The 25,374-nt window shown below is 47.2% G+C and overlaps 1 protein-coding gene across 1 annotated transcript; it reads left to right on the forward strand.

The window, feature by feature from the left end:
• The first annotated feature begins 214 nt into the window (after positions 1 to 214).
• Positions 215 to 11,863, forward strand: LOC144111079 (uncharacterized). The gene is made up of 2 exons (XM_077644218.1): positions 215 to 3,418; positions 10,669 to 11,863. The coding sequence occupies exons 1-2, from the start codon at positions 2,980 to 2,982 to the stop codon at positions 10,737 to 10,739; spliced, it is 510 nt and encodes a 169-aa protein (XP_077500344.1). The 5' UTR covers positions 215 to 2,979; the 3' UTR covers positions 10,740 to 11,863.
• The last annotated feature ends 13,511 nt before the right edge of the window (positions 11,864 to 25,374 follow it).

Below are 25,374 nucleotides of genomic sequence, written 5' to 3' on the forward strand. Positions count from 1 at the left end.
GGACAGTGCCCGTGTGGTACCGGGACTATGTAACCTAAATTGCTTGTTGTGTCATTTTTTTTTGTGCTTGCCTGAAACAGTTTGGGACTTTTAGCTTGCATTTCTTTTTCTTGTCATTTTGGGGAGGAAAGATGTTGTGTATAGGGGGCGCTACTGTTAGTACGTATCTCGAGCACCATCTACATTCATCTGTATATATACATCGTTGGTTGGAATAAACAGGGGATTTGGTGGCACGCCTTGCGCCCATGTAACATCGCGTCTTTCTTCATTCTGGCATCGATACCTCAACTCCACCACAAAAGATTTTCTTGTTGAGAAGGCTAATCATACAATAAAAGAACAGTGCGGCATGCTGTGTAACAGTGGATGGGATGCTTGGAAGCGATGAATTATGACTGGTATGTTTGGATAACACTAAGCCTTCAGTGCAACTGGTCACATTTATGACCGCTGGACAGAATTTCTCTGTGAAGTAGTCTGTTGTTAAAGTGTTTAATTAAGAAAGCTAATCATTCGATTTTATTATGAGCTCAAAAGTTTTGATGCCTCTTAATTGTTCAACACAGTACAACAATAGATAGTTAATTTTATTTAATATAGGGATCGGTCAGTGTAGTAATGCGGCACCCTATAGGTAACATATCTATAAGTTTCACCCTACTACAGTGCACATAAATTGCATAGGCCTTCCCCAGAAGTGTTTCATCCCTATTAACAATTATTGTATTGCTTTAAGGCCTCAAAACTCAGTAATAAGTGATTATGCAGTTGCCTTCATTTGATCATGTTATCTGTGTTTTGTAGCCCATGCTGTTGAGTTGCTGTGTAAAACTGTGCTTTGAGTATAAGAATTAATTGCCTCAACGTGTGCCATAAGGCTTCATGTTATACGTTTAAGCAGCTTTGAGGGGATGCTTGTCGCAGATATTGGATGATAGTTAAAGGAGCTTGGGCAGTTACTTTATTCTAAGATTGGTATTCTTTCTTTTTTCTTGCTTATGAGTCATGTAAGGCACGAAAGAACTGCGGTAAAATCGCTGCTTCCTCATTTTAATTCACGATAATGCTAAACCCAGCTTGCTTCAAGTGACGGAATGACAACGAATGCAGAAGCGGCGATTATATTGCAGTTTTGTCATGTCGCACGTGACCTATATGCACACGTTGATATCACTGTAATTGTTCAGCTGTAGAAACTGAAGAAGCAGGATTGAACAATTCGATTATAAATTATTTACCGGTCATAGCCAAATATAAGTGGGGATTCATGCATGATAGTATCTTCTGCATTAGTGTAGAGAAGAAAACCTGCCATCAAAATTAGGTGTTTATACTTTAACAAAATGCTGTGGTTTGTAGCCTTGCAGTTCTTATTGTAATCAACTTTTTGCTCCATTTCATTTTGCAGGCATGGAAACGAATACTGGCGACCAATGAGTACACAAGCTGACCGAAGGACCATCTTCTAAAACCACTGCTTTCACCATTTGCAGGCAGAACTGCTTAATGTTCATGATTTAAAGTAGCATAGCCAGTGATCTCAGACTGTGGTATCGTTGCACAAAATGAGACGCATCAGACCCTGCCTTGTTAACGCCTGGAGCACTACCTCATTGTTTCAGCAACCAGCCATGGTGTCTCAGTGGTTAGGGTGCTCGGCTGCTGACTCAAAAGACACGGGTTCAATCCCAGCTTCTGTGGTCGCATTTTGATGGAAGCAAAATGCTAGGAGGCCATGTAATGTATGATGTCAATACATGTTGAAGAACCCCAGTTTGTTAAAATTACCTGGATCCCTCCACTAAGGCATCCCTCATAGCCTGAGTTGCTGTGCGATGTTAAACCGTATAAACCAACCAACTGTCATTTCAACGTTAACAACGGATATCGTGAAACTTTTCACAGGTGGAATTGTGCATGATTGCTGAGAAAACCTTTGGATCCAGCAGACTACAGCACAAGTTACAGACACAAGCTAGAGTGCACACAGCAAAAAAGCTGCAGTAGAAAAAGTGCATGTGTTTGTGTGGCTGTGCCTTTTATGCATCATACTCTGTCTTGCTTTTTGTGCTGTAGTCTTGCCAGTTTAGCTCTTCAGTTTCCATTGTGGTTCTGTCACCCTTTTGAGCTTTTGTGTCTCATTATTTTATGGCTTATTGTTTTCTGTATGCTTCTGCGTACAACTTGATAATGTGAGCTCCACACAGCAATAGTAATACCTTTCGGCGTGCTTTCAGATGGAGTGGGGCGAATTTAATCACTACTGTTTTATCTGATGTTTGCAGGAGCTTCTATTGCTTGTACTTCTGATCCTATTTGCTGTTGGGAAATACTTATCTAATCTGGTTCATTGTGACTTGCTATTAATGATTCATGTTTATCTTTAGTGCTGTTTCATATTGGTGACACTGCTGACAGAATTGGTTTTTTCCTTGTGGTTTTTACCGTGAGCGTTTCCGTTTTGGATTTATTTCATCAGACCACCAGGCCTCATTATGCTAGATTTATTAGAGGAGTTTCGCCTTCATAATTTTTTAACTTTGCTTTAATAGCCAGAAAGAAGACTCATTGCCGGTGTACTGTGTCACTGATGAAAGCTCATAGACATTACGTTATTTGTGAAAAACGCTTGGGCAGGCTTGGAAGATCTCCTCCATGAACCCAGGCATTATACGTGCACTTTGTCTAAGTTGCTGCCACTCTTAAGTTGGCTTCAGAGTATGCTCATTGCTCTGAGTAATTGTTTGAAAGTTAAAATATTCTCCCTCCAGCTTCATGGCGATTAATAAATAGGAGGAAGTTTGATTTAAACACTCTTTTTTGTTTTGATGGTCAACCCATTGACCTTGAAAAAAAACTTAGTTGAATGTGTAATATTGCCAAATTAGTTATAACACGCATGGTCTCGTATTGACCTGGAAACACCCCGCCTTTCTTGGTGCAGGCCTGGTCACAGCTGATCCCAAGCTCGGAGTGATGTCTGGGGAGAACATGAGTCAGCAGCTGCACCAGTCCCCCCACTGCCATCGGAGCTTCACGAAGAAAAACCGCCAAGAGCAGCACCTTCCCACCCAATCGGATGACTGTCCCTCCAAGTGTAACCATTACGCAAGCAGCTTTGCTCAAAAGGTCACCCTGATGGACCACCCACATACGAACACTGGTGGGCGTCCATACATGTGTGACCACTGTGACAGCAGCTTTTCTCGAAAGGGCCACCTGGAGGAACACCTTCGCACCCATACGGGTGAGCGTCCATACAAGTGTGACCACTGTGAGAGCAGCTTTTCTCGAAAGGGCCACCTGAAGACACACCTTCGCACCCACACGGGTGAGCGTCCATACAACTGTGACCACTGTGGGAACAGCTTTGCTCAAAAGGAGTCATTGGTGGTACACCTTCGAAACCACACGGGTGAGAGACCATTCCAGTGCCAGCTCTGCCCCATGGCCTTTAAACAGAGTACAGTCCTTGCTAAGCATGTGCGAGCCCATAAGAGTGAAAGACCTTATCAGTGTCAGTTCTGCACAATGACGTTTAAAGAAAAAGAGCATTTGAAACGCCATGAAAATAACAAACACACTTCAAAAACCACAGTTCCTCAAAGTTTTGATAGCTTTTCCCAGCATTAGATGTTAAAACCATTTCTAGCGAACTTGTCTCACTTTTTAATTTGCCTTCTTGAGAAAAAATAAAAAATTTACATGCCTTCAAAGTACGTCCACACAGGGCAAACCTTAGGTTGCGTTCACTCCTCCATAAGAAACCTGAACATACCAAGCTGGTACTGTCATGAGTGAGACTGAAATCGTGCCATGTGCGGATATGATCATGTCGTCATTTTATTAGTTTCAGCGCATTGAATGATGCGCGTGAATTGTGGCTGCAGTGTTTGGCACTAGCTAGCAAATATACTTACGTCAAAGCAGTTCTGCGTTCTTTTGCGAATGTAATGCCACCAGAGAAGCATGCTGTTTCATTTTTCCATCCATGCTTGTGTTGTGGCTGTATTATTGGGACTCAAGAGCAAAGAAACCAAGCTTAGCTGCTGGATGATAAACATTGCTCGCTTTTGTTTGCAGGTTTCTAGAGTTTTTTCTTGATTTAAGTTTTAAAAAAATCGAGCCTTTATTGCACTAGACTCCTGTGCATTATCTGGTGTTGAATAATCTGCTATCGTTGCATGTGGTGTATTTTTATTACAATTTGCATTGTCAGCCTTGACAAACATGCTTTATAGATTTGGAGGCAAACAATCACCTCACTGTCTCAACAGCAGTTGTTTTCATTACATTTTACAGTGGCAGTTTTGGGGTATTTAAGGATTTCTATATCAAGCCACTGTATATATGCTTTCTTTACGGAAACTGAAGTGAACGTGGTTTAGTGACTATTTCTCAAGGCGCCATTGACATAAAAAGTTATTTCATTTGATAAACAACTTGTGGAGTTGCATTTGTTAAAAACCAGTGAGGTTCAAGAAACATCTACTCCATCTTTAGATTCAGCTATGTGTTGTGAGCATTAATACTTTGAAAACAGAGGCGCCAAGCAGAAAGAAGGTCTTACTTGACGTTTCTGCTCCCAGCACAGGGTCCTTGTTAACAGCGAAGATTCATTCTACTGGTTGACGTCTCTTTGTTTTCAGATGAACCCCACGTGTAGCCAGTATTGCATTGCGCTCTCAGATTTGCGGTTCAATATTATCTTTTTTTTCATGATGTTGATTAGGTCACAAATGGTTTACTTGCTGCTTGGGAGTGGTTTATCAGTTGTAATTGTGTGCTGTAACAGTTTCCGGGATTTGTAATCAAATCAATAAAATTTTTCTCATCCATGCAAAGTACAAGGATATAGTGCCCACAAAAAGCTGAAGCTGTCGGCAGCTTTGCTCTCAATAGCACCTTGATGCACCATCTTCGTACCCACACGGGTGAGCATCCATCCACACAAGTGTGAGCACTGCAGCGAGGTGACTGCTTTTACACATGGTGGCAGCGCAAGCACAGCGCGGACAAGGCATAGACATACACCGAATAACAACTGGTTGCTCTATTTATAGTGTTTTTAAATTCATGGGCTGAAAGTAATGGCACTAGAATACAGAGATAAACTAAAAACAGATAAAAATAATTAATTCAGCCATTCTTAGATGGAGCACATATGTTGCAAAGAGCGACAAACCAAAGAACTAAAAGAAAACAAAACCAGGCACTCCTACGCTTATTGATGGGATATGAAGGCAAGCATTTCCTTTATGGATCCAGAACACTTCGGATTATTTGTGTGCGCACGTCTGCACGTTCGTCGTCTTTGTCTTCACGAGGAATATTTCAGTTTTCTAAAACAGAAATGTAGATTGGGCACGTTGGTTCATCACTATTTGAAATGGCTGCACTGTGTGAACAGCAGAGCTTTTAAAGCTGTTTTAATTACCTTTATATATATATATATATATATATATATATATATATATATATATATATATATATATATATATATATATATATATATATATATGTGGGGTTTAACGTTCCAAAGCGACTCAGGCTATGAGGGATGCTATAGTGGAGGACTCCGGAAATTTCGACTGCCTGGGGTTCTGTGTACTAACATTTCACAGTGCACAGGCCTTTGGAATTTCGCCTCCACGAAATTTGACTATTTTGGCCGGAATCGAACCCGCGTTTTATGGGTCAGCAGCTGAGCGCCATAACCACTGAGCCACTATGGCGGCCATATATATACATATATAGTTATGAATACTATTATCCCAGCAGTTCTATAAAATTATCGGTCTCTTGCTTTCTCTCTTTTCTTTCAGCTGCTCACAAATGAGAGGTGTTTATTGAAAATCCTCTTCACTTTCTTTTCCTGAGGAAAGTGAGTCTTTCTACCACAACCTCATGTGACATGCAAGGAACAAGCAATAAACTGATGGAGAATTCCAGTGAAATATCCCGTACACATTGCATGCAGAAGGTTAAAATCGTACACCTCCATGGGGTGGCAGCAATATTTAGGTGGTGTTGCTAGTTCAGTTTGGCATCCACATGTTCTTGATGGTTGAAAAAGAGTAATATTGTAGTAATTAGAGACACCTGCATGAAAAGGTACTCAGCTAAGGAGTGCATAAGGAATGGTACTCAGCTGTACATAAAAATCTATCGAGCAATAAATGCCGGCTTTACACTACTAAGCACAAATTTGTATGTCTATTCAATAACCAGTTAGGGGTGGTATAATATTGTAGAAAATAAATTAAGCAGCGCATAGGATTGGGCAAGTTGGTCAGACATACTAAAGGGAAGAATGGCGCAGCATTAAGTAACGAGGACAGCAGGAGTGGACACGTGTGTGGGGCGTGTTGCCTTGTATAAATTGGGCGTAGTGGCAGCCAAACAATGTTTATAAAGTTGGCGTTTTTGTGTGTGTGTACTGTCTCATTGTCCTCATTACTTGATGCTACATCATTCTTCCTTTTAGCTTTCCAAAAATAGTCATGCAAAGTTCATTGAGAGCATGCCAAAAAGAAAAGTGAAATCTCAATGAAATGTTGACCGCTGTTGAAGACCACATGGCTTCACAAATATAGCATGAAAGCTAAATCGTGAAAGCTATAGGTTAAAGGATACAATTGCCATAATTAATCTAGATAACATTTAATTAACTCCTGTCTCACAACATCGTCGATACAAGCATGCACTTTTTGCATGGAAGATATGTAAGCTGATTCCTAATAACTACATATAACCTAATACTCTGTGTTGCTGGACAGCAGTCGAGAGCTACAAATGTTCGTTTTGCTCTCAATTGACATCATATCCTTTGTGTTAATTTCTGCTCAATGCAGGAAGAACACAATATTCCAAACAGTCATGGTATCAGGCTTGGATTGCATGTTTCCAAATTGGTACAGCACACGTAAAGTGCAAAATTGTAAAATCTTTGCCCCACGTGTCCCCTGGATTTCCCCCGCCCAGCGTCTTCCTCCTCACTTTCCTATTGCTTACCTCCTCAAAGGGAAGGGGGAGCAGGTTTTTCTGCCCACTCATTGGCTGCTGGGCACCAGAATGCCCCTTGACGTGGTCACCGTGTCACCGTGAGGTGCAAAAACTTGTTTTGTTTGCTTTTTAGTTTCACCGTATCGAGATTAGCCTGCATCATGCAGTGTCCGCTGGCACACGCCCACACTGCGTGATGTGGTGCTGCTGCTTATTTCACAGTTAAAGCTGGCTGGAAAAAAGATTAACTTATAATTTTGCATTCCTCGAGGGAAACTCGATGAGCTGCTTATGAAACAATGGCTGATCAACATAGCAAAGACAGACTTTGGGCCGACGAAAAGGGCTGTTTTGTGTGAAGTACTGTGTATCTCTTGATGTTTCAGCATGCTTTGCGGAGCATTTGCGAAATTTAAAAACCACGTTATTTTTGTCTTCTCAGTTTGTTTTGTTTGTGTAACCATGTTCAGAAAAGTTGATGTCCACTCTGGATTAGGCAGTATGGTGAGAATAGTAAACTCAGGTGAACTTGCAAATCAGCAGTAGCAAAGCTACAAACTTTCACCATTTACGACTCTAATGTGCATCTAAATTCATTGTAATCATTGGGCACGTCTCTTTTCTGGCTGCCGAGCTCTTATTTATGGAAGTGGGCTTTCTGCGGTTGAGAACAGTGAATCCAGGTGAACTCGCAATCAGTGGTAGCAAAGCTAAAAACTAATATTATTTGTGAATCTAATATATATTAAATTTATTTTAATCATTGGGTGCATCTTTATTTTGGCCTCTGAGCTCTTCTTTACAGAAATGGCCTTTCCTGTCAAATAGGCTTCAACCTATCTTTTTTCAAGCAAGGGGAATGGATTAAACAAACATTACCGGGACTAATATACACGGGCGATATAGTGATAATGGCTGACAACAAGGAAGACCTGCAGAAGTTGTTTGACATATGCAGTACAGAGGGTGATAGATTAGGCTTCAAATATAGTAAGGAAAAATCTGCAGTCATGATATTTAATGAAGAGGGCGGCGAGAATAGAATACAGGAGTTCGTGCTAAAAGTAGTGAATGAGTACAAGTATTTTGGGGTGTGGATAAATAACAGTGCTGAGTATCTGACAGAGCATGAAAAATATGTAGTGAATAAATCTAGTAGGAATGCAGCTGTCATGAAAAATAGGGCACTGTGGAATTACAATAGGTATGAGGTGGTAAGAGGGATCTGGAAGGGGTGATGGTCCCTAGCCTGACCTTCGGTAATGTGGTCCTGTGTATGAGGCCAGATGTTCAAGCAAGGTTAGAAATTAAACAACGTGGCGTAGGGAGGTTACCTTTGGGAGCACATGGCAATACACCAAATCAGGGGGTACAGGGTGATATGGGATGGGCGTCATTCGAGAGCAGAGAGGCTAGCAGTAAGATAGCATTTGAGGAACGATTGAGAAAGATGGAGGAAAATCAGTGGGCTAGGAAAGTTTTCAGATAATTGTATATAAAGAATGTTGACACGAAATGGAGAAAGCGAACTAGAAAATTGAGAAGCAAATATCTGGACAGCAGTAAGGGGGCAAATCAGCAATTATCGGTTCAGAAACAGGTTAAAGAAACAGAGAGAGCTCTGTGGAAAACTGGGATGCTGACGAAATCGGCACTGGGAACATACCGGACATTTAAACAGGAAATTGTCAAAGAAAATATCTATGATAATTGTAGGGGAAGCTCTTTGTTGTTTGAGGCCAGGACTGGAGGTTTGCGGACTAAGACGTATAGAGTCAGGTACCATGAGATATACACTTTGTGCATTTGTGCGGAGAGGAGGAGGAAACGGCTGAACACTTGATACTTTTCTGTAAAGGGCTTCACCCTACTGTGGAAAGCAGCGTGGCTGACTTACCCAAGGCATTGGGGTTTAGGGATAGTGAAGGGAAAGTGGATTTTAAGAGGTTAGAAGCAACCAAGCGAAGGTTATACGATTGGTGGCTAAATGAAAGACAGGAGTAAAATTTCACAAGACATGGCTAGGTGGCTTGCGCCACCGCCCAATTTAAAGGGTTCAGCCGTATCCATCCATCCACCTATCCATGGATGAGGGTTGTTTTTTAGCGCTGCCTAGCGGCCAGTCTGCGCAATTTCATGGCGATTGAAATCGAGGTGACGCTTCAGGCATGTTCTTGAGGAGAAATTGCACTGGCAAGCTCTTTCTGCGGACAGAAAGAATTTCGAGCCGTGAAGAAAAGAGGTTGGGGGGTGCTTAAAGGACAACTTAAACCACTTGCAAGGTTGACACAGAAAATGAAGCTGCATCGCTATGAGCATCAACACCTGCAACAAATTCGAGGGGCGAAGTGCGTAATCGTAGCATGCAAAAAGCAGTTTATGCTCGGCAATTTTTTTTTGTGCTTATACCGCGTGTTTGGCTTCGTACGGCTCAATGCATGTCAAGCCGCAGCATGTCGCTAATGAAATTGTGATTTGCCTTTGCGCGTGCTTGGCGGGTTCCTGACCTTTTCACCAATTGGAGCAAAGCTCTGCAAACGTCTAGCCACAGATGCAAATCATTTTGCCGCTGTCAGCTACCCGGGTAACCAGACTTAAGGCAGTTGACTTTGATGCAGGTTGTATTAGGTACTTAATTCCAATCAAAATGGATAATTCATATCGCGTGCACCAGGGGACAAGTAAACGCAACAAGTGCTAAGGCACTGATTGCACTGGCGCCTGGCCGCTAAGAATTGGATGCATCTTTGTGTTCTTCTGTGACAGTCTTGCTGACACAGTCGTGAATGAGCTTTCCGTTGCTGCTTTCAGCTCTGGCGGCCGTGACTATCGATGCACCATTTACTTTGCTTATGCGGTCCCTTCTGCCTTTCATCGCACAGCTAGCGCAATGCTCCACCAACTGTCGCGCTGTTTGCTTTTGTGTGGTGGCCGTAAAAAGCGTGGTACACATATGGGGGGGGGGGGGGGGGGGGAGGTATCTAGGTATCAAGGGTGCTTAGGCACGCATACATTTGGGGTTTTTTAGACTGGTTCTCCAGATGGGCTTTACTAAATTGTAAACTTACCTGCTGTGTTGGATTCGGGATGTGTCACGTGGTGGGTTGGTGCGTTTAAAAGGAATGCTCGAAAGCGTTTTTCGAATAAAAGTTGGAAGTCTACGCTCTGTGTGTGTACGTGTTTTCCTGTCTTTGTCCGTTTCTTTCGCGCAGTTTAATCATGAACGAGAAGCACCAACTAGCCCGCCAGAAAACCCTTCGTGGTACGCATGCGCCGAGCAATTGTCGTAACTATCATTGAAAGCACTGCTGTCTATTCTGGGGCCCGATGGAGGCGATGCATTTGGCGGTACTAGTAGCCAGCTGATCGCGCCGGAAAGTTGAAAGAGCATAGCTTATTAACATCGCTGTTTCAGCGAAGAAACCACCGCACTCTGCTGTAATCGATTCATGCAATGATTAACGATTAAGTGTTTTAATAGCCAGGCCAGAACAAAACTTTGATACCTTTCCATTGATACCTTTCCATTATTTTTCCTTCTATGTGCCCTGGGGGCATCTCTGGTAATATCGTTAAATGCACGAGGCATATAAACGTTGTTGATTGAGGCCTTGGAACTTTCTTTTCATTTGGACTGCTTTGCTTTGTTTCATTTTGCAGGTATCCTAACTGATGGTGAAAAGACGAGGCCTGTGAATTGCCAGCATAATCTTAATGGACTCACTGGTTGATGCTTGTATCCTGTAAAACAGTGTATCCTTTGATCTGACTATGTGTTGAGCATAGTCCAGTGTAGTAGTAGTAGTAATAGTATTTTATTTGGCCATATAATACAATATGCTCTCGAGTAGAGGCTACAGGAGGAAGACGAAGCATGCCTCCTGACGAGGCCTATACCCCGAATGATACATCTGGAACAACGGTGGCCGTATGAACAACAGAAAAACACTTTAACAACAATAAACAAAATTTATCACAATTTAAACAGTCAACAATGATAAACAATGCAAAACATGCTGAACAACAATTAGCAGTAAATGAAAACACTTTCTTGATATGCACATTCGGGTAGAAAAGTAAACAACACACAAAAACTAAGTATACAGAGTTAGTTGAATTTTATACAGGAGTAAAAAGAATCTAGGTATTTATTAAATACAGATACGCTATGATGTTCTGCAAGAATCTACAAGGGACTGATTGTACATAAGGTTACAATATCGTTATCTATAGTTTGTTTTCCATAGTTTGTTCCAGGTCTTGCAGTGGATGGGGCAACTGCATGTAAACCATACGTAATGTTTCTTGAATTATAAGCATTTTGGAAAGAACTGAAATTATGAATGCTGAAATTATGCAAAACTGAAATTGTAGGGTTGAAAAAAATTGCAAACATGAAGTGTTTCGAAAAGATTTCCTTCGACAGCTGGGCTTGAAAATAATGAACATAAAGCTCTTTTCTGAAGTGAAAACAATTTATACGACTCGGTTTTGTTGCAGTTACCCCATGCCAGGTACAAGGCCAAAATATAATTGTTTTTTAACCTGTTGTAGGAGCGGATGCTTAATATGACAGATAACACGAACAGACCTGGCCATTTTCAGTCTAATGTAGTTTACATGATCTGTCCACCTCATATCACTGTGAAAATATACAGCTAGAAACCGACAACTATGGACTTGCTCAGTGTTCAAGTCGGTACACGCTATTGTGATGTGATAATCTAATGGTTTGTTTTTTGGATGGAAGAGCAATAAATTTGTTTTGTTGATGTTTTATTGAAGTTTGTTAAAAGAGAGTCAAACCGCTAACTCGTTAAGCCACGCATTAGATTGTTCTTCAAGTACCTGAAGACTGGAACCAGAAAAAAAGACAAAAATATCGTCGGCATACAACGTAATATTAGGAATGAATGTAACGTTGACAATGTCATTGATGCCTATAATAAATAAAAATGGCCCCAAAATTGAACCCTGAGGGACACTGCGGTTTATCGTACCAAGACTGGATTGAATTTTACACCATCAGTCTGAGTATACTGAGCTGCACTACGGGAATATTCTATGAGTGCATAAAAAAAATGTATTGTATTGTCACGTGGTGACGGCAGTCGAAGCAGCGATGAAGACGGACGAAAGGGTCTTCTAAAAGAAAACTGTTTATTGGGCTGACTTGCACCCAAAATGGACTGAATCACATGGCGGCAGCGAAGCGACAAGCGTGCTCGGCGGTCGTCGAACAGAATACTCGCCGCTGTCGGCCGTGCTCAATTTAAAGCTGATAGCGAACTTTCGAGATAAAGAGCGCATAGCTACTAGAACTTTCCGGAACAACGTAGAATCAGCTCTGCCTGGCTGCGATCAATCGAGATAAATCTAGTCGCGTCTTGCGTCGCAAACAAAGCGATAAAGTGGTGTGGCGGCAGATTTGAAAAACGAACAAACACTGCAAATATTCGCGGCATTACTCCCCTCTCAAAGAAGCATCGACCCGATGCATTAAAACAAATAATGCGACTAGTAAGGGAAAAAAACGGATCTTGCGAAAATAGAGCATGGAAATGCAGCGGCCTTTAGCGCGCATAATACGGCTTCAGACGGGCTACACGGACAACTTCTGGTCGTACGCGGCGTCGCTGGGATGCAGTCATTGCGTCAGGGATGACTTCATAATCCAGTTCACCCAGCCGACGAAGAACCTTGTACGGGCCGAAATAGCGGCGCAAAAGCTTTTCACTCAATCCACGGCGGCGAATGGGCGTCCACACCCAGACTTGGTCTCCTGGCTTGTATTCCGCGTTGCGTCTTCGTAGGTTGTAGCGTCTGGCGTCGGACCGGTGCTGATCTTTGACCCGTAATCGGGCAAGCCTTCGAGCTTCTTCTGCGCGTTGAAGGTAGGCGGCAACGTCGACGTTCTCTTCTTCTGTAACGTTGGGCAGCATGGCGTCTAGCGTGGTCGTGGCATCCCTGCCATGGACGAGCCTAAAAGGCGTCATCTGGGTGGTCTCCTGCACTGCGGTGTTGTAGGCGAAGACGACGTAAGGCAGGATGACATCCCAGGTTTTATGTTTGGCATCGACATACATAGCGAGCATATCTGCGATGGTTTTGTTCAGGCGCTTGGTCAGTCCGTTGGTCTGCGGATGGTATGCAGTTGTCCTCCGGTGGCTGGTTTGGCTGTAGCGCAGGATGGCTTGCGTTAGTTCCGCTGTAAATGCTGTTCCTCTGTCTGTGATGAGCACATCGGGGGCGCCGTGTCGAAGAAGAATGCACTCCACGAAAAATTTGGCGACTTCTGCTGCTGTTCCGTTCGGTAGGGCTTTCGCCTCGGCGTAGCGGGTCAGGTAGTCGGTCGCTATGATGATCCAGTTATTTCCAGATGTTGACGTTGGAAAAGGGCCAAGCAAGTCCATGCCTATTTGCTGAAAGAGCCTTGAGGGAGGTTCAATGGGGTTCAGAAATCCTGCTGGTCGTGTGGGAGGAGTCTTTCGTTGCTGACAATCTCGGCATGTTTTCACATAGTGTGCGACATCGGCAGACAGTCGGGGCCAGTAATACTTGTCTTGAATGCGGCGGAGGGTGCGAGTAAACCCGAGATGTCCAGCTGTCAGCTCGTCGTGTGAAGCCTGTAGAACTTCTTCGCGGAGACAAGTAGGTACAACAAGGAGGTAGGCTGTTTTGTTCGCTGTAAAGTTCTTCTTCACAAGGACCTCATTCTGCACACAGAAGGAAGACAGTCCTCGCTTGAATGAAGCGGGGGGTGAAGAAACCTTGCCTTCCAGGTACTCGATGAGGCCTTTTAGGTTGGGGTCCGAGCGTTGCTGCCGAGCAAAAAGAGCTTGCGCTGATGGGTCCCAGGAAGGCGTCCTCATCGTCGTCCGGCGGCGGTGCATCTACAGGGGCTCGTGAGAGGCAATCGGCGTCAGAGTGCTTGCGTCCGGACTTGTAAACGACGGTGACGTCAAACTACTGGAGACGCAGACTCCATCGAGCGATTCGGCCAGAGGGATCCTTCAAATTGGCAAGCCAGCAGAGCGCGTGGTGGTCGCTGACCACCTTGAACGGCCGTCCGTAGAGGTAGGGGCGGAATTTCGTAGCCCAGATGATGGCAAGGCACTCCTTCTCAGTTGTCGAATAGTTAGCCTCGGCCTTGGAAAGGGAACGGCTAGCGTATGCGATGACCTTCTCCAGCTTGTCATTTCTTTGAACGAGAACGGCACCTAGGCCCACGCTGCTTGCGTCGGTATGAACTTCAGTATCGGCGTTTTCATCAAAATGCGCGAGGATCGGTGGGGACTGTAAACGACGCTGAAGTTCCTTGAAGGCTTCTGCTTGCGGCGCTTCCCATTTAAATGGCACGTCTGTTTTCGTCAGTTGGGTCAGGGGCTCGGCGATGCGCGAAAAGTTTTTCACAAATCGTCGGTAATATGCGCACAGTCCGAGAAATCTGATCACTGCTTTCTTATCGGCCGGCGGCGGAAACTGTTCAATAGCAGCTGTTTTCTGCCGGTCCGGGCGTACTCCCTCCTTGCTAACGGTGTGGCCTAGAAACAGCAGCTCTTCGTAGGCAAAGTGGCATTTCTCTGCCTTCAAGGTTAGGCCAGACGACTTGATGGTGTCTAGTACTGTTCGAAGCCTTTTGAGGGGCTCTTCAAAGTTCGAGGCAAAGACAACGACTTCATCTAAATATACCAGACAAATTTGCGACTTCAGGCCTGCCAGCACTGTATCCATTACTCGCTGAAACGTCGCCGGTGCAGAACAGAGACCAAATGGCATCACTTCGAACTCAAACAGCCCATCCGGAGTTATGAATGCTGTCTTCTCGCGATCTCTTTCGTCGACCTCAATTTGCCAGTAGCCGCTCTTGAGGTCCATCGATGAGAAATATTTGGCGTTGCAGAGGCGGTCCAGTGTCGTCGATGCGGGGGAGGGGGTAGACGTCCTTCTTTGTTATGTTGTTCAAGCGGCGGTAATCCACGCAGAATCGAAGTGCGCCGTCTTTCTTTCTCACTAGAACAACCGGTGCCGCCCATGGGCTGTTTGAAGGCTGGATGACGTCGTCGCGAAGCATTTCTTCGACTTGGTCCCGGTTGGCTTGTCGTTCTCGCCGTGACACACAGTAGAGGCTTTGACGGAGAGGTCGGACGTGTCGATCCGTTATAATGCGATGCTTGGCAATTGGCGTCTGTCGCACCTTCGGCGATGTTGAAAAACACTCACTGTAGCTTTGAAGCAGATTGCGGATCTGGTCTTGTCTGTTCCGGTGCAGGGCTGGGTTGATGTCGAAAGTGGGCGAGTTCTCTTGCTCAGGCGAATCTTCTGCGGAGGGGTCGGAGAGGGCGAAGGAGTCTCGGACGTCAGATATTTCGTCGAAGAAAGCAATCGTCGTTCCTCTGTTAATGTGCCGGTATTCTTCGCTGAAGTTAGTCAGCAGTGCTTCGGCCTGGCCATTGCGGAAATGTGCGATGCCTCTTGCGATGCTGATTCCTCGGTCTAGAAGCAACTGCATGTTCCCCTCGATGATGGCTTCAGCGTTAATGGCTTTCGCTGCGCCTACGGTCACGATAACGCTTGAACGGGGTGGGACGCTCAGTTCTTCCTCCAGGACACTTAGGGCAACGAGATTTTCCCGAGTTTTCATCGAGGCGATGGCTTCGTCCGTCGAAAGCGTGATCAGCTTGGATCGCAGGTCGATGATCGCTTGATGCTCATCAAGGAAATCCATACCCAAGATCACTTCGCGGGAGCATTGCGGTAGCACAACAAAGGTCGCAGGATATGCATGTCCTTTGACAGTCACTCGCGCTGTACATCGTCCTGATGGCGTAATGAGGTGGCCCCCTGCGGTGCGAATTTGTGGGCCGTCCCAAGCCGTTGTGACTTTTTTCAGATGCGCAGCGAATGTTCCATTCATCACGGTGTAATCGGCTCCTGTGTCGACTAGAGCGGTAACTTTCCGGCCGTCGATAGTCACTTCTAGGTCAGAGGTCCTGGCTCTTGCATTGCATGTCGCTCTCGGCGTCGGGTCACGGCTTCGTCGCGTATGCGAGTCACGGTGGGCGTGTGGTCGAAGCTCTTCTGGGTGGCGGCGTCGATTTCAAGGTAGCTTGCGTCGTGGTCGAGGTTCTCATTGTGTGCGGCGTCGGTGCAGCGAGTGTCGGTTCTTCATGCGGCGTCGCGGGTGCAGCGTCTTCATGGGGCGTGGTCGGGGGAGGATCTTCGGCGTTTCGCTCTTGAGCAACCTCACCTCCAGAGGTTGCTGCCTTCAGTTTCCCCTACGGGGGCTGGGAGACCTTCCTCATACCGCGGCTGCGTAGCTGCGGCGTGGCGACGCAAAGCACGAGGTTGACGGCGATGGTGAGCGCGAAAAGCGGTTCGGCGTGTACTCTTCTCGACGCAGGTACTCGTCGATTTCCTGCGGACGTTGCCTGAAGCGTGGTCATGGGGCGTTAATGGAAAATCCTCGAAGACCGATACGTCGGTACGGGCAGTGACGAAGAATATGGCCGGCCTCACCGCAATGGAAGCACAACGGCCGGTTGTCGGAAGTCCTCCAGGCGTCGCATTTCCTGGGGCTTGAGCGTCGGTCATAGGCTGGGCGGGCGGGGGCTGGGAGGCGGCATTGTGGAACAATTGGCTCATCTCGGGGAGGACGTGGGGGTTGTTGCTGGGGCTGAGCAGTCCTTACTGCAGCGGCGTAGGTCATGGCCTGGGGTTCTGTTGCCGTCGGGGTATCAAGTGCCTGTTGCACTTCTTCCCGTACCACATCCATCAGAGTCGCTGCTTGTGGCTGTGGGGAAGATGGCAGTAATCGGCGTAGCTCCTCTCGGACGATTTCGCGGATAACTTCCCGCAAGCTGTCGCTGGTGGTGGCCGGCGTGTCCGAACGGATTGCAGAGGCAGAGGAAGGGCGATTGTACTGCCGAGCTCGGACGTCGAGGGTCCTCTCAATCGTGCAGGCTTCTTGCATAAACTCCTCGACTGTTTTTGGCGGCTGGTGGACGAGGCTTGCAAAGAGTTGTTCTTTTACGCCGCGCATTAAAAACTGAACTTTCTTTTCCTCAGTCATCCCGGGATCGGCGCGGCGAAATAGGCGCTTCATCTCCTCGACATAACTGCGGACGGGCTCATTCGGAAGCTGGATCCTGGACTCGAGGAGTCGTTCGGCTCTTTCTTTTCTCACGACACTGGTGAATACCTTCAATAGTTCTCTCTTGAATAACTCCCATGTCGTAAGGGACGACTCGTAGTTTTCGTACCACGTGCGTGCGGAGCCATCCAATGAGAAAAACACGTGTCCAATCTTTGCCGCATCATCCCACTTGTTGAATGACGCCACACGCTCAAATTGGTCCAACTATTCTTCAGGGTCTTCGCCTAGGGATCCATTGAAAGTTGGCGGCACCCACGGCTGCTGCAGTATGATCGGTGTTGACATCTTCGGCGAGGTTGCGGTGCTCGTAGCAGCGTCTTTTCGCTGTCTGGTGCGGTCCGGCAGTTTCCCGAACTCAGGCTCCTCTCCCTGGAGACGTCGGCTGGCTCGCTGAGCTGCTGGTTCGTCCTCGGGTGTGAAGCGCTTAGGGCTGGGTTCACGACTTGAAGGGGGCGTTCGGAACTTGGAAGGCAACCCAGCACCTCCACCAGATGCCACGTAGTGGTGACGGCAGTCGAAGCAGCGATGAAGACGGACGAAATGGTCTTCTAAAAGAAAACTGTTTATTGGGCTGACTTGCACCCAAAATGGACTGAATCACTCGGCGGCGGCGAAGCGACAAGCGTGCTCGGCGGTCGTCGAACAGAATGCTCGCCGCTGTCGGCCGTGCTCAATTTAAAGCTGATAGCAAACTTTCGAGATAAAGAGCGCAAAGCTACTAGAACATTCCGGAACAACGTAGAATCAGCTCTGCCTGGCTGCGATCAATCGAGATAAATCTAGTCGCGTCTTGCGTCGCAAACAAAGCGATAAAGTAGTGTGGCGGCAGATTTGAAAAACGAACAAACACTGCAAATATTCGCGGCATTACTCCCCTCTCAAAGAAGCATCGACCCGATGCATTAAAACAAATAATGCGACTAGTAAGGGAAAAAAACGGATCTTGCGAAAATAGAGCATGGAAATGCAGCGGCCTTTAGCGCGCATAATACGGCTTCAGACGGGCTACACGGACAACTTCTGGTCGTACGCGGCGTCGCTGGGATGCAGTCATTGCGTCAGGGATGACTTCATAATCCAGTTCACCCAGCCGACGAAGAACCTTGTACGGGCCGAAATAGCGGCGCAAAAGCTTTTCACTCAATCCACGGCGGCGAATGGGCGTCCACACCCAGACTTGGTCTCCTGGCTTGTATTCCGCGTTGCGTCTTCGTAGGTTGTAGCGTCTGGCGTCGGACCGGTGCTGATCTTTGACCCGTAATCGGGCAAGCCTTCGAGCTTCTTCTGCGCGTTGAAGGTAGGCGGCAACGTCGACGTTCTCTTCTTCTGTAACGTTGGGCAGCATGGCGTCTAGCGTGGTCGTGGCATCCCTGCCATGGACGAGCCTAAAAGGCGTCATCTGGGTGGTCTCCTGCACTGCGGTGTTGTAGGCGAAGACGACGTAAGGCAGGATGACATCCCAGGTTTTATGTTTGGCATCGACATACATAGCGAGCATATCTGCGATGGTTTTGTTCAGGCGCTTGGTCAGTCCGTTGGTCTGCGGATGGTATGCAGTTGTCCTCCGGTGGCTGGTTTGGCTGTAGCGCAGGATGGCTTGCGTTAGTTCCGCTGTAAATGCTGTTCCTCTGTCTGTGATGAGCACATCGGGGGCGCCGTGTCGAAGAAGAATGCACTCCACGAAAAATTTGGCGACTTCTGCTGCTGTTCCGTTCGGTAGGGCTTTCGCCTCGGCGTAGCGGGTCAGGTAGTCGGTCGCTATGATGATCCAGTTATTTCCAGATGTTGACGTTGGAAAAGGGCCAAGCAAGTCCATGCCTATTTGCTGAAAGAGCCTTGAGGGAGGTTCAATGGGGTTCAGAAATCCTGCTGGTCGTGTGGGAGGAGTCTTTCGTTGCTGACAATCTCGGCATGTTTTCACATAGTGTGCGACATCGGCAGACAGTCGGGGCCAGTAATACTTGTCTTGAATGCGGCGGAGGGTGCGAGTAAACCCGAGATGTCCAGCTGTCAGCTCGTCGTGTGAAGCCTGTAGAACTTCTTCGCGGAGACAAGTAGGTACAACAAGGAGGTAGGCTGTTTTGTTCGCTGTAAAGTTCTTCTTCACAAGGACCTCATTCTGCACACAGAAGGAAGACAGTCCTCGCTTGAATGAAGCGGGGGGTGAAGAAACCTTGCCTTCCAGGTACTCGATGAGGCCTTTTAGGTTGGGGTCCGAGCGTTGCTGCCGAGCAAAAAGAGCTTGCGCTGATGGGTCCCAGGAAGGCGTCCTCATCGTCGTCCGGCGGCGGTGCATCTACAGGGGCTCGTGAGAGGCAATCGGCGTCAGAGTGCTTGCGTCCGGACTTGTAAACGACGGTGACGTCAAACTACTGGAGACGCAGACTCCATCGAGCGATTCGGCCAGAGGGATCCTTCAAATTGGCAAGCCAGCAGAGCGCGTGGTGGTCGCTGACCACCTTGAACGGCCGTCCGTAGAGGTAGGGGCGGAATTTCGTAGCCCAGATGATGGCAAGGCACTCCTTCTCAGTTGTCGAATAGTTAGCCTCGGCCTTGGAAAGGGAACGGCTAGCGTATGCGATGACCTTCTCCAGCTTGTCATTTCTTTGAACGAGAACGGCACCTAGGCCCACGCTGCTTGCGTCGGTATGAACTTCAGTATCGGCGTTTTCATCAAAATGCGCGAGGATCGGTGGGGACTGTAAACGACGCTGAAGTTCCTTGAAGGCTTCTGCTTGCGGCGCTTCCCATTTAAATGGCACGTCTGTTTTCGTCAGTTGGGTCAGGGGCTCGGCGATGCGCGAAAAGTTTTTCACAAATCGTCGGTAATATGCGCACAGTCCGAGAAATCTGATCACTGCTTTCTTATCGGCCGGCGGCGGAAACTGTTCAATAGCAGCTGTTTTCTGCCGGTCCGGGCGTACTCCCTCCTTGCTAACGGTGTGGCCTAGAAACAGCAGCTCTTCGTAGGCAAAGTGGCATTTCTCTGCCTTCAAGGTTAGGCCAGACGACTTGATGGTGTCTAGTACTGTTCGAAGCCTTTTGAGGGGCTCTTCAAAGTTCGAGGCAAAGACAACGACTTCATCTAAATATACCAGACAAATTTGCGACTTCAGGCCTGCCAGCACTGTATCCATTACTCGCTGAAACGTCGCCGGTGCAGAACAGAGACCAAATGGCATCACTTCGAACTCAAACAGCCCATCCGGAGTTATGAATGCTGTCTTCTCGCGATCTCTTTCGTCGACCTCAATTTGCCAGTAGCCGCTCTTGAGGTCCATCGATGAGAAATATTTGGCGTTGCAGAGGCGGTCCAGTGTCGTCGATGCGGGGGAGGGGGTAGACGTCCTTCTTTGTTATGTTGTTCAAGCGGCGGTAATCCACGCAGAATCGAAGTGCGCCGTCTTTCTTTCTCACTAGAACAACCGGTGCCGCCCATGGGCTGTTTGAAGGCTGGATGACGTCGTCGCGAAGCATTTCTTCGACTTGGTCCCGGTTGGCTTGTCGTTCTCGCCGTGACACACGGTAGAGGCTTTGACGGAGAGGTCGGACGTGTCGATCCGTTATAATGCGATGCTTGGCAATTGGCGTCTGTCGCACCTTCGGCGATGTTGAAAAACACTCACTGTAGCTTTGAAGCAGATTGCGGATCTGGTCTTGTCTGTTCCGGTGCAGGGCTGGGTTGATGTCGAAAGTGGGCGAGTTCTCTTGCTCAGGCGAATCTTCTGCGGAGGGGTCGGAGAGGGCGAAGGAGTCTCGGACGTCAGATATTTCGTCGAAGAAAGCAATCGTCGTTCCTCTGTTAATGTGCCGGTATTCTTCGCTGAAGTTAGTCAGCAGTGCTTCGGCCTGGCCATTGCGGAAATGTGCGATGCCTCTTGCGATGCTGATTCCTCGGTCTAGAAGCAACTGCATGTTCCCCTCGATGATGGCTTCAGCGTTAATGGCTTTCGCTGCGCCTACGGTCACGATAACGCTTGAACGGGGTGGGACGCTCAGTTCTTCCTCCAGGACACTTAGGGCAACGAGATTTTCCCGAGTTTTCATCGAGGCGATGGCTTCGTCCGTCGAAAGCGTGATCAGCTTGGATCGCAGGTCGATGATCGCTTGATGCTCATCAAGGAAATCCATACCCAAGATCACTTCGCGGGAGCATTGCGGTAGCACAACAAAGGTCGCAGGATATGCATGTCCTTTGACAGTCACTCGCGCTGTACATCGTCCTGATGGCGTAATGAGGTGGCCCCCTGCGGTGCGAATTTGTGGGCCGTCCCAAGCCGTTGTGACTTTTTTCAGATGCGCAGCGAATGTTCCATTCATCACGGTGTAATCGGCTCCTGTGTCGACTAGAGCGGTAACTTTCCGGCCGTCGATAGTCACTTCTAGGTCAGAGGTCCTGGCTCTTGCATTGCATGTCGCTCTCGGCGTCGGGTCACGGCTTCGTCGCGTATGCGAGTCACGGTGGGCGTGTGGTCGAAGCTCTTCTGGGTGGCGGCGTCGATTTCAAGGTAGCTTGCGTCGTGGTCGAGGTTCTCATTGTGTGCGGCGTCGGTGCAGCGAGTGTCGGTTCTTCATGCGGCGTCGCGGGTGCAGCGTCTTCATGGGGCGTGGTCGGGGGAGGATCTTCGGCGTTTCGCTCTTGAGCAACCTCACCTCCAGAGGTTGCTGCCTTCAGTTTCCCCTACGGGGGCTGGGAGACCTTCCTCATACCGCGGCTGCGTAGCTGCGGCGTGGCGACGCAAAGCACGAGGTTGACGGCGATGGTGAGCGCGAAAAGCGGTTCGGCGTGTACTCTTCTCGACGCAGGTACTCGTCGATTTCCTGCGGACGTTGCCTGAAGCGTGGTCATGGGGCGTTAATGGAAAATCCTCGAAGACCGATACGTCGGTACGGGCAGTGACGAAGAATATGGCCGGCCTCACCGCAATGGAAGCACAACGGCCGGTTGTCGGAAGTCCTCCAGGCGTCGCATTTCCTGGGGCTTGAGCGTCGGTCATAGGCTGGGCGGGCGGGGGCTGGGAGGCGGCATTGTGGAACAATTGGCTCATCTCGGGGAGGACGTGGGGGTTGTTGCTGGGGCTGAGCAGTCCTTACTGCAGCGGCGTAGGTCATGGCCTGGGGTTCTGTTGCCGTCGGGGTATCAAGTGCCTGTTGCACTTCTTCCCGTACCACATCCATCAGAGTCGCTGCTTGTGGCTGTGGGGAAGATGGCAGTAATCGGCGTAGCTCCTCTCGGACGATTTCGCGGATAACTTCCCGCAAGCTGTCGCTGGTGGTGGCCGGCGTGTCCGAACGGATTGCAGAGGCAGAGGAAGGGCGATTGTACTGCCGAGCTCGGACGTCGAGGGTCCTCTCAATCGTGCAGGCTTCTTGCATAAACTCCTCGACTGTTTTTGGCGGCTGGTGGACGAGGCTTGCAAAGAGTTGTTCTTTTACGCCGCGCATTAAAAACTGAACTTTCTTTTCCTCAGTCATCCCGGGATCGGCGCGGCGAAATAGGCGCTTCATCTCCTCGACATAACTGCGGACGGGCTCATTCGGAAGCTGGATCCTGGACTCGAGGAGTCGTTCGGCTCTTTCTTTTCTCACGACACTGGTGAATACCTTCAATAGTTCTCTCTTGAATAACTCCCATGTCGTAAGGGACGACTCGTAGTTTTCGTACCACGTGCGTGCGGAGCCATCCAATGAGAAAAACACGTGTCCAATCTTTGCCGCATCATCCCACTTGTTGAATGACGCCACACGCTCAAATTGGTCCAACTATTCTTCAGGGTCTTCGCCTAGGGATCCATTGAAAGTTGGCGGCACCCGCGGCTGCTGCAGTATGATCGGTGTTGACATCTTCGGCGAGGTTGCGGTGCTCGTAGCAGCGTCTTTTCGCTGTCTGGTGCGGTCCGGCAGTTTCCCGAACTCAGGCTCCTCTCCCTGGAGACGTCGGCTGGCTCGCTGAGCTGCTGGTTCGTCCTCGGGTGTGAAGCGCTTAGGGCTGGGTTCACGACTTGAAGGGGGCGTTCGGAACTTGGAAGGCAACCCAGCACCTCCACCAGATGCCACGTAGTGGTGACGGCAGTCGAAGCAGCGATGAAGACGGACGAAATGGTCTTCTAAAAGAAAACTGTTTATTGGGCTGACTTGCACCCAAAATGGACTGAATCACTCGGCGGCGGCGAAGCGACAAGCGTGCTCGGCGGTCGTCGAACAGAATGCTCGCCGCTGTCGGCCGTGCTCAATTTAAAGCTGATAGCAAACTTTCGAGATAAAGAGCGCAAAGCTACTAGAACATTCCGGAACAACGTAGAATCAGCTCTGCCTGGCTGCGATCAATCGAGATAAATCTAGTCGCGTCTTGCGTCGCAAACAAAGCGATAAAGTAGTGTGGCGGCAGATTTGAAAAGCGAAAAAACGCTGCAAATATTCGCGGCAGTATACTAGCCTTGTCACCTGTCACCCTCTAAGTGATCTATGTACATTGCTCTCTGTTTTCTTTTATTTAACTTTTGCCAGTCGGACCTACTCTTAATTACAATTGTTGTACTTTGCTATTACGGCCACGCACCTTTTGTTCTCCACGTTGCACCACAGCTGTTGACGTTTTTGTGCGCTATTAAAATATTTTCTTTCTTTTTCCTGCCGTCAGTGACGTGCAAAAATTGCTAATGTTCAAAGAGTTTCCTTTTCTGTTTTTGATTGTATTTTACATGCAAAAGTTTTAACAAGATGTGTACTTTGCAAAACTGCAACTCCTGCCTTGGCCTGTGCCGGCAGTATGAATAAATAAATAAAAAATAAAAATACTGGATCCGTGCAGTTAGATAACTCTCCAAAAAACTCTCCAAAAGTGCGCTTGCAACTCCACGGGTCCCATAAGTCTCTTATTTATAAAGTAGTACTGGATGCTTCACAAAACTTAAGACGTCGCACAAATCAAAGAAAAATTCCAACAGAAAGAAGCCTTTTTTCAAAATTATTAATTATAGCATTTTTAATATCAAACAGTGATGATTGGGTTGATTTCCCGGCCCGAAAGCCATACTGTTGGGGCAGATTAGATGCTTAGCTTGTAAGAAGGTATTTATTGGCAAGAAAAGTACACACTAAGTTTATTTTGGAAACAAAGGCAATATCGAATTAGGACGACAATTGTTTGTGTTATTTTTGTCGGCCCCTCAGAGTAGCGCAGCAACATGCACAACTTTTAATTTGCTGGGGAATACACTAGAGAGCAGCATTCTATTACAAATATGAGTAAAGATTGCAGTGATAAATTAAGAGCACTTTTTATGGAAAAAACAGCAACTTCATCATCTCCAGGTGAGCACGTGCTTCCAAAAGCGTTAATGATAGAAACGTCTACTAATATAGGGGACAAAAATATAAAATCATTATTGCAGCAACGCAAGTATGAGTATGCAGTCAGAGTTATGTGACAGCTAACAGAAGATTGGTATGCTCTGGCAGCTAAAAAGTGTTTGCTGAGTATATTAGCAAATCAGTCTCCGGCACAATTCACCCCACTGATTTTTAGCTCGGAAGGAAGACCATTTTTCCTCTTCCCTATGATGGCGTTAATACCTTGACAAAGTAACTTAGGGTTGTGTAGCACAAAGACTTGTTAATATATAAATTTTTACTGAGAATTTTTAAATCAATGCATGCACCCTTTTTCATGTATCCTTATGCTGGAAACCATGATCAGCGAGCGTGATGGCAATTACGTGTCGGCAAAAGGGCTGTAACAAAAAATAAATATTAATCTTACCTGCCAGGCAGTAGTACGACATTTTTAGTATGTGGAGTAGCATCTATTTCAGTTTCCACATCATAGATACACGTCAGAGAGGTTACCTGATTTGAAGATTGGTGCTGTTTTAGCTTTTTTCCGGTTAGGCACAGTTTGTACCGTGTCAGAAAATTAGGAAAATATTAGGCAAGGGATTTGGCTTGATGAGGATACTGTGCTGTGTTGCAGTTGACATAAGTAAGGTTAACAGGTGTGAAAACAGAAGCGAAAGAGTGTCGGCTCAGTTGTTGGGGTTAATAGGCTCACCACTGGGATCGATTTTTGCAGTTTGGCAAGGTCAAAATGCATTCATTAGATGACGCTAGAACTCTTTGCAGTAAGATTTGAAAGCAAGTCAGGAGACTGGAATTTGGTTTTTGCCTCAGTTTTTAGGCACTGTTTCATGTATAAGCGGTATCGTTCATGT

This window comes from Amblyomma americanum, chromosome 11, assembly GCF_052857255.1.
Source record: "Amblyomma americanum isolate KBUSLIRL-KWMA chromosome 11, ASM5285725v1, whole genome shotgun sequence".
NCBI lineage: Eukaryota > Metazoa > Arthropoda > Arachnida > Ixodida > Ixodidae > Amblyomma > Amblyomma americanum.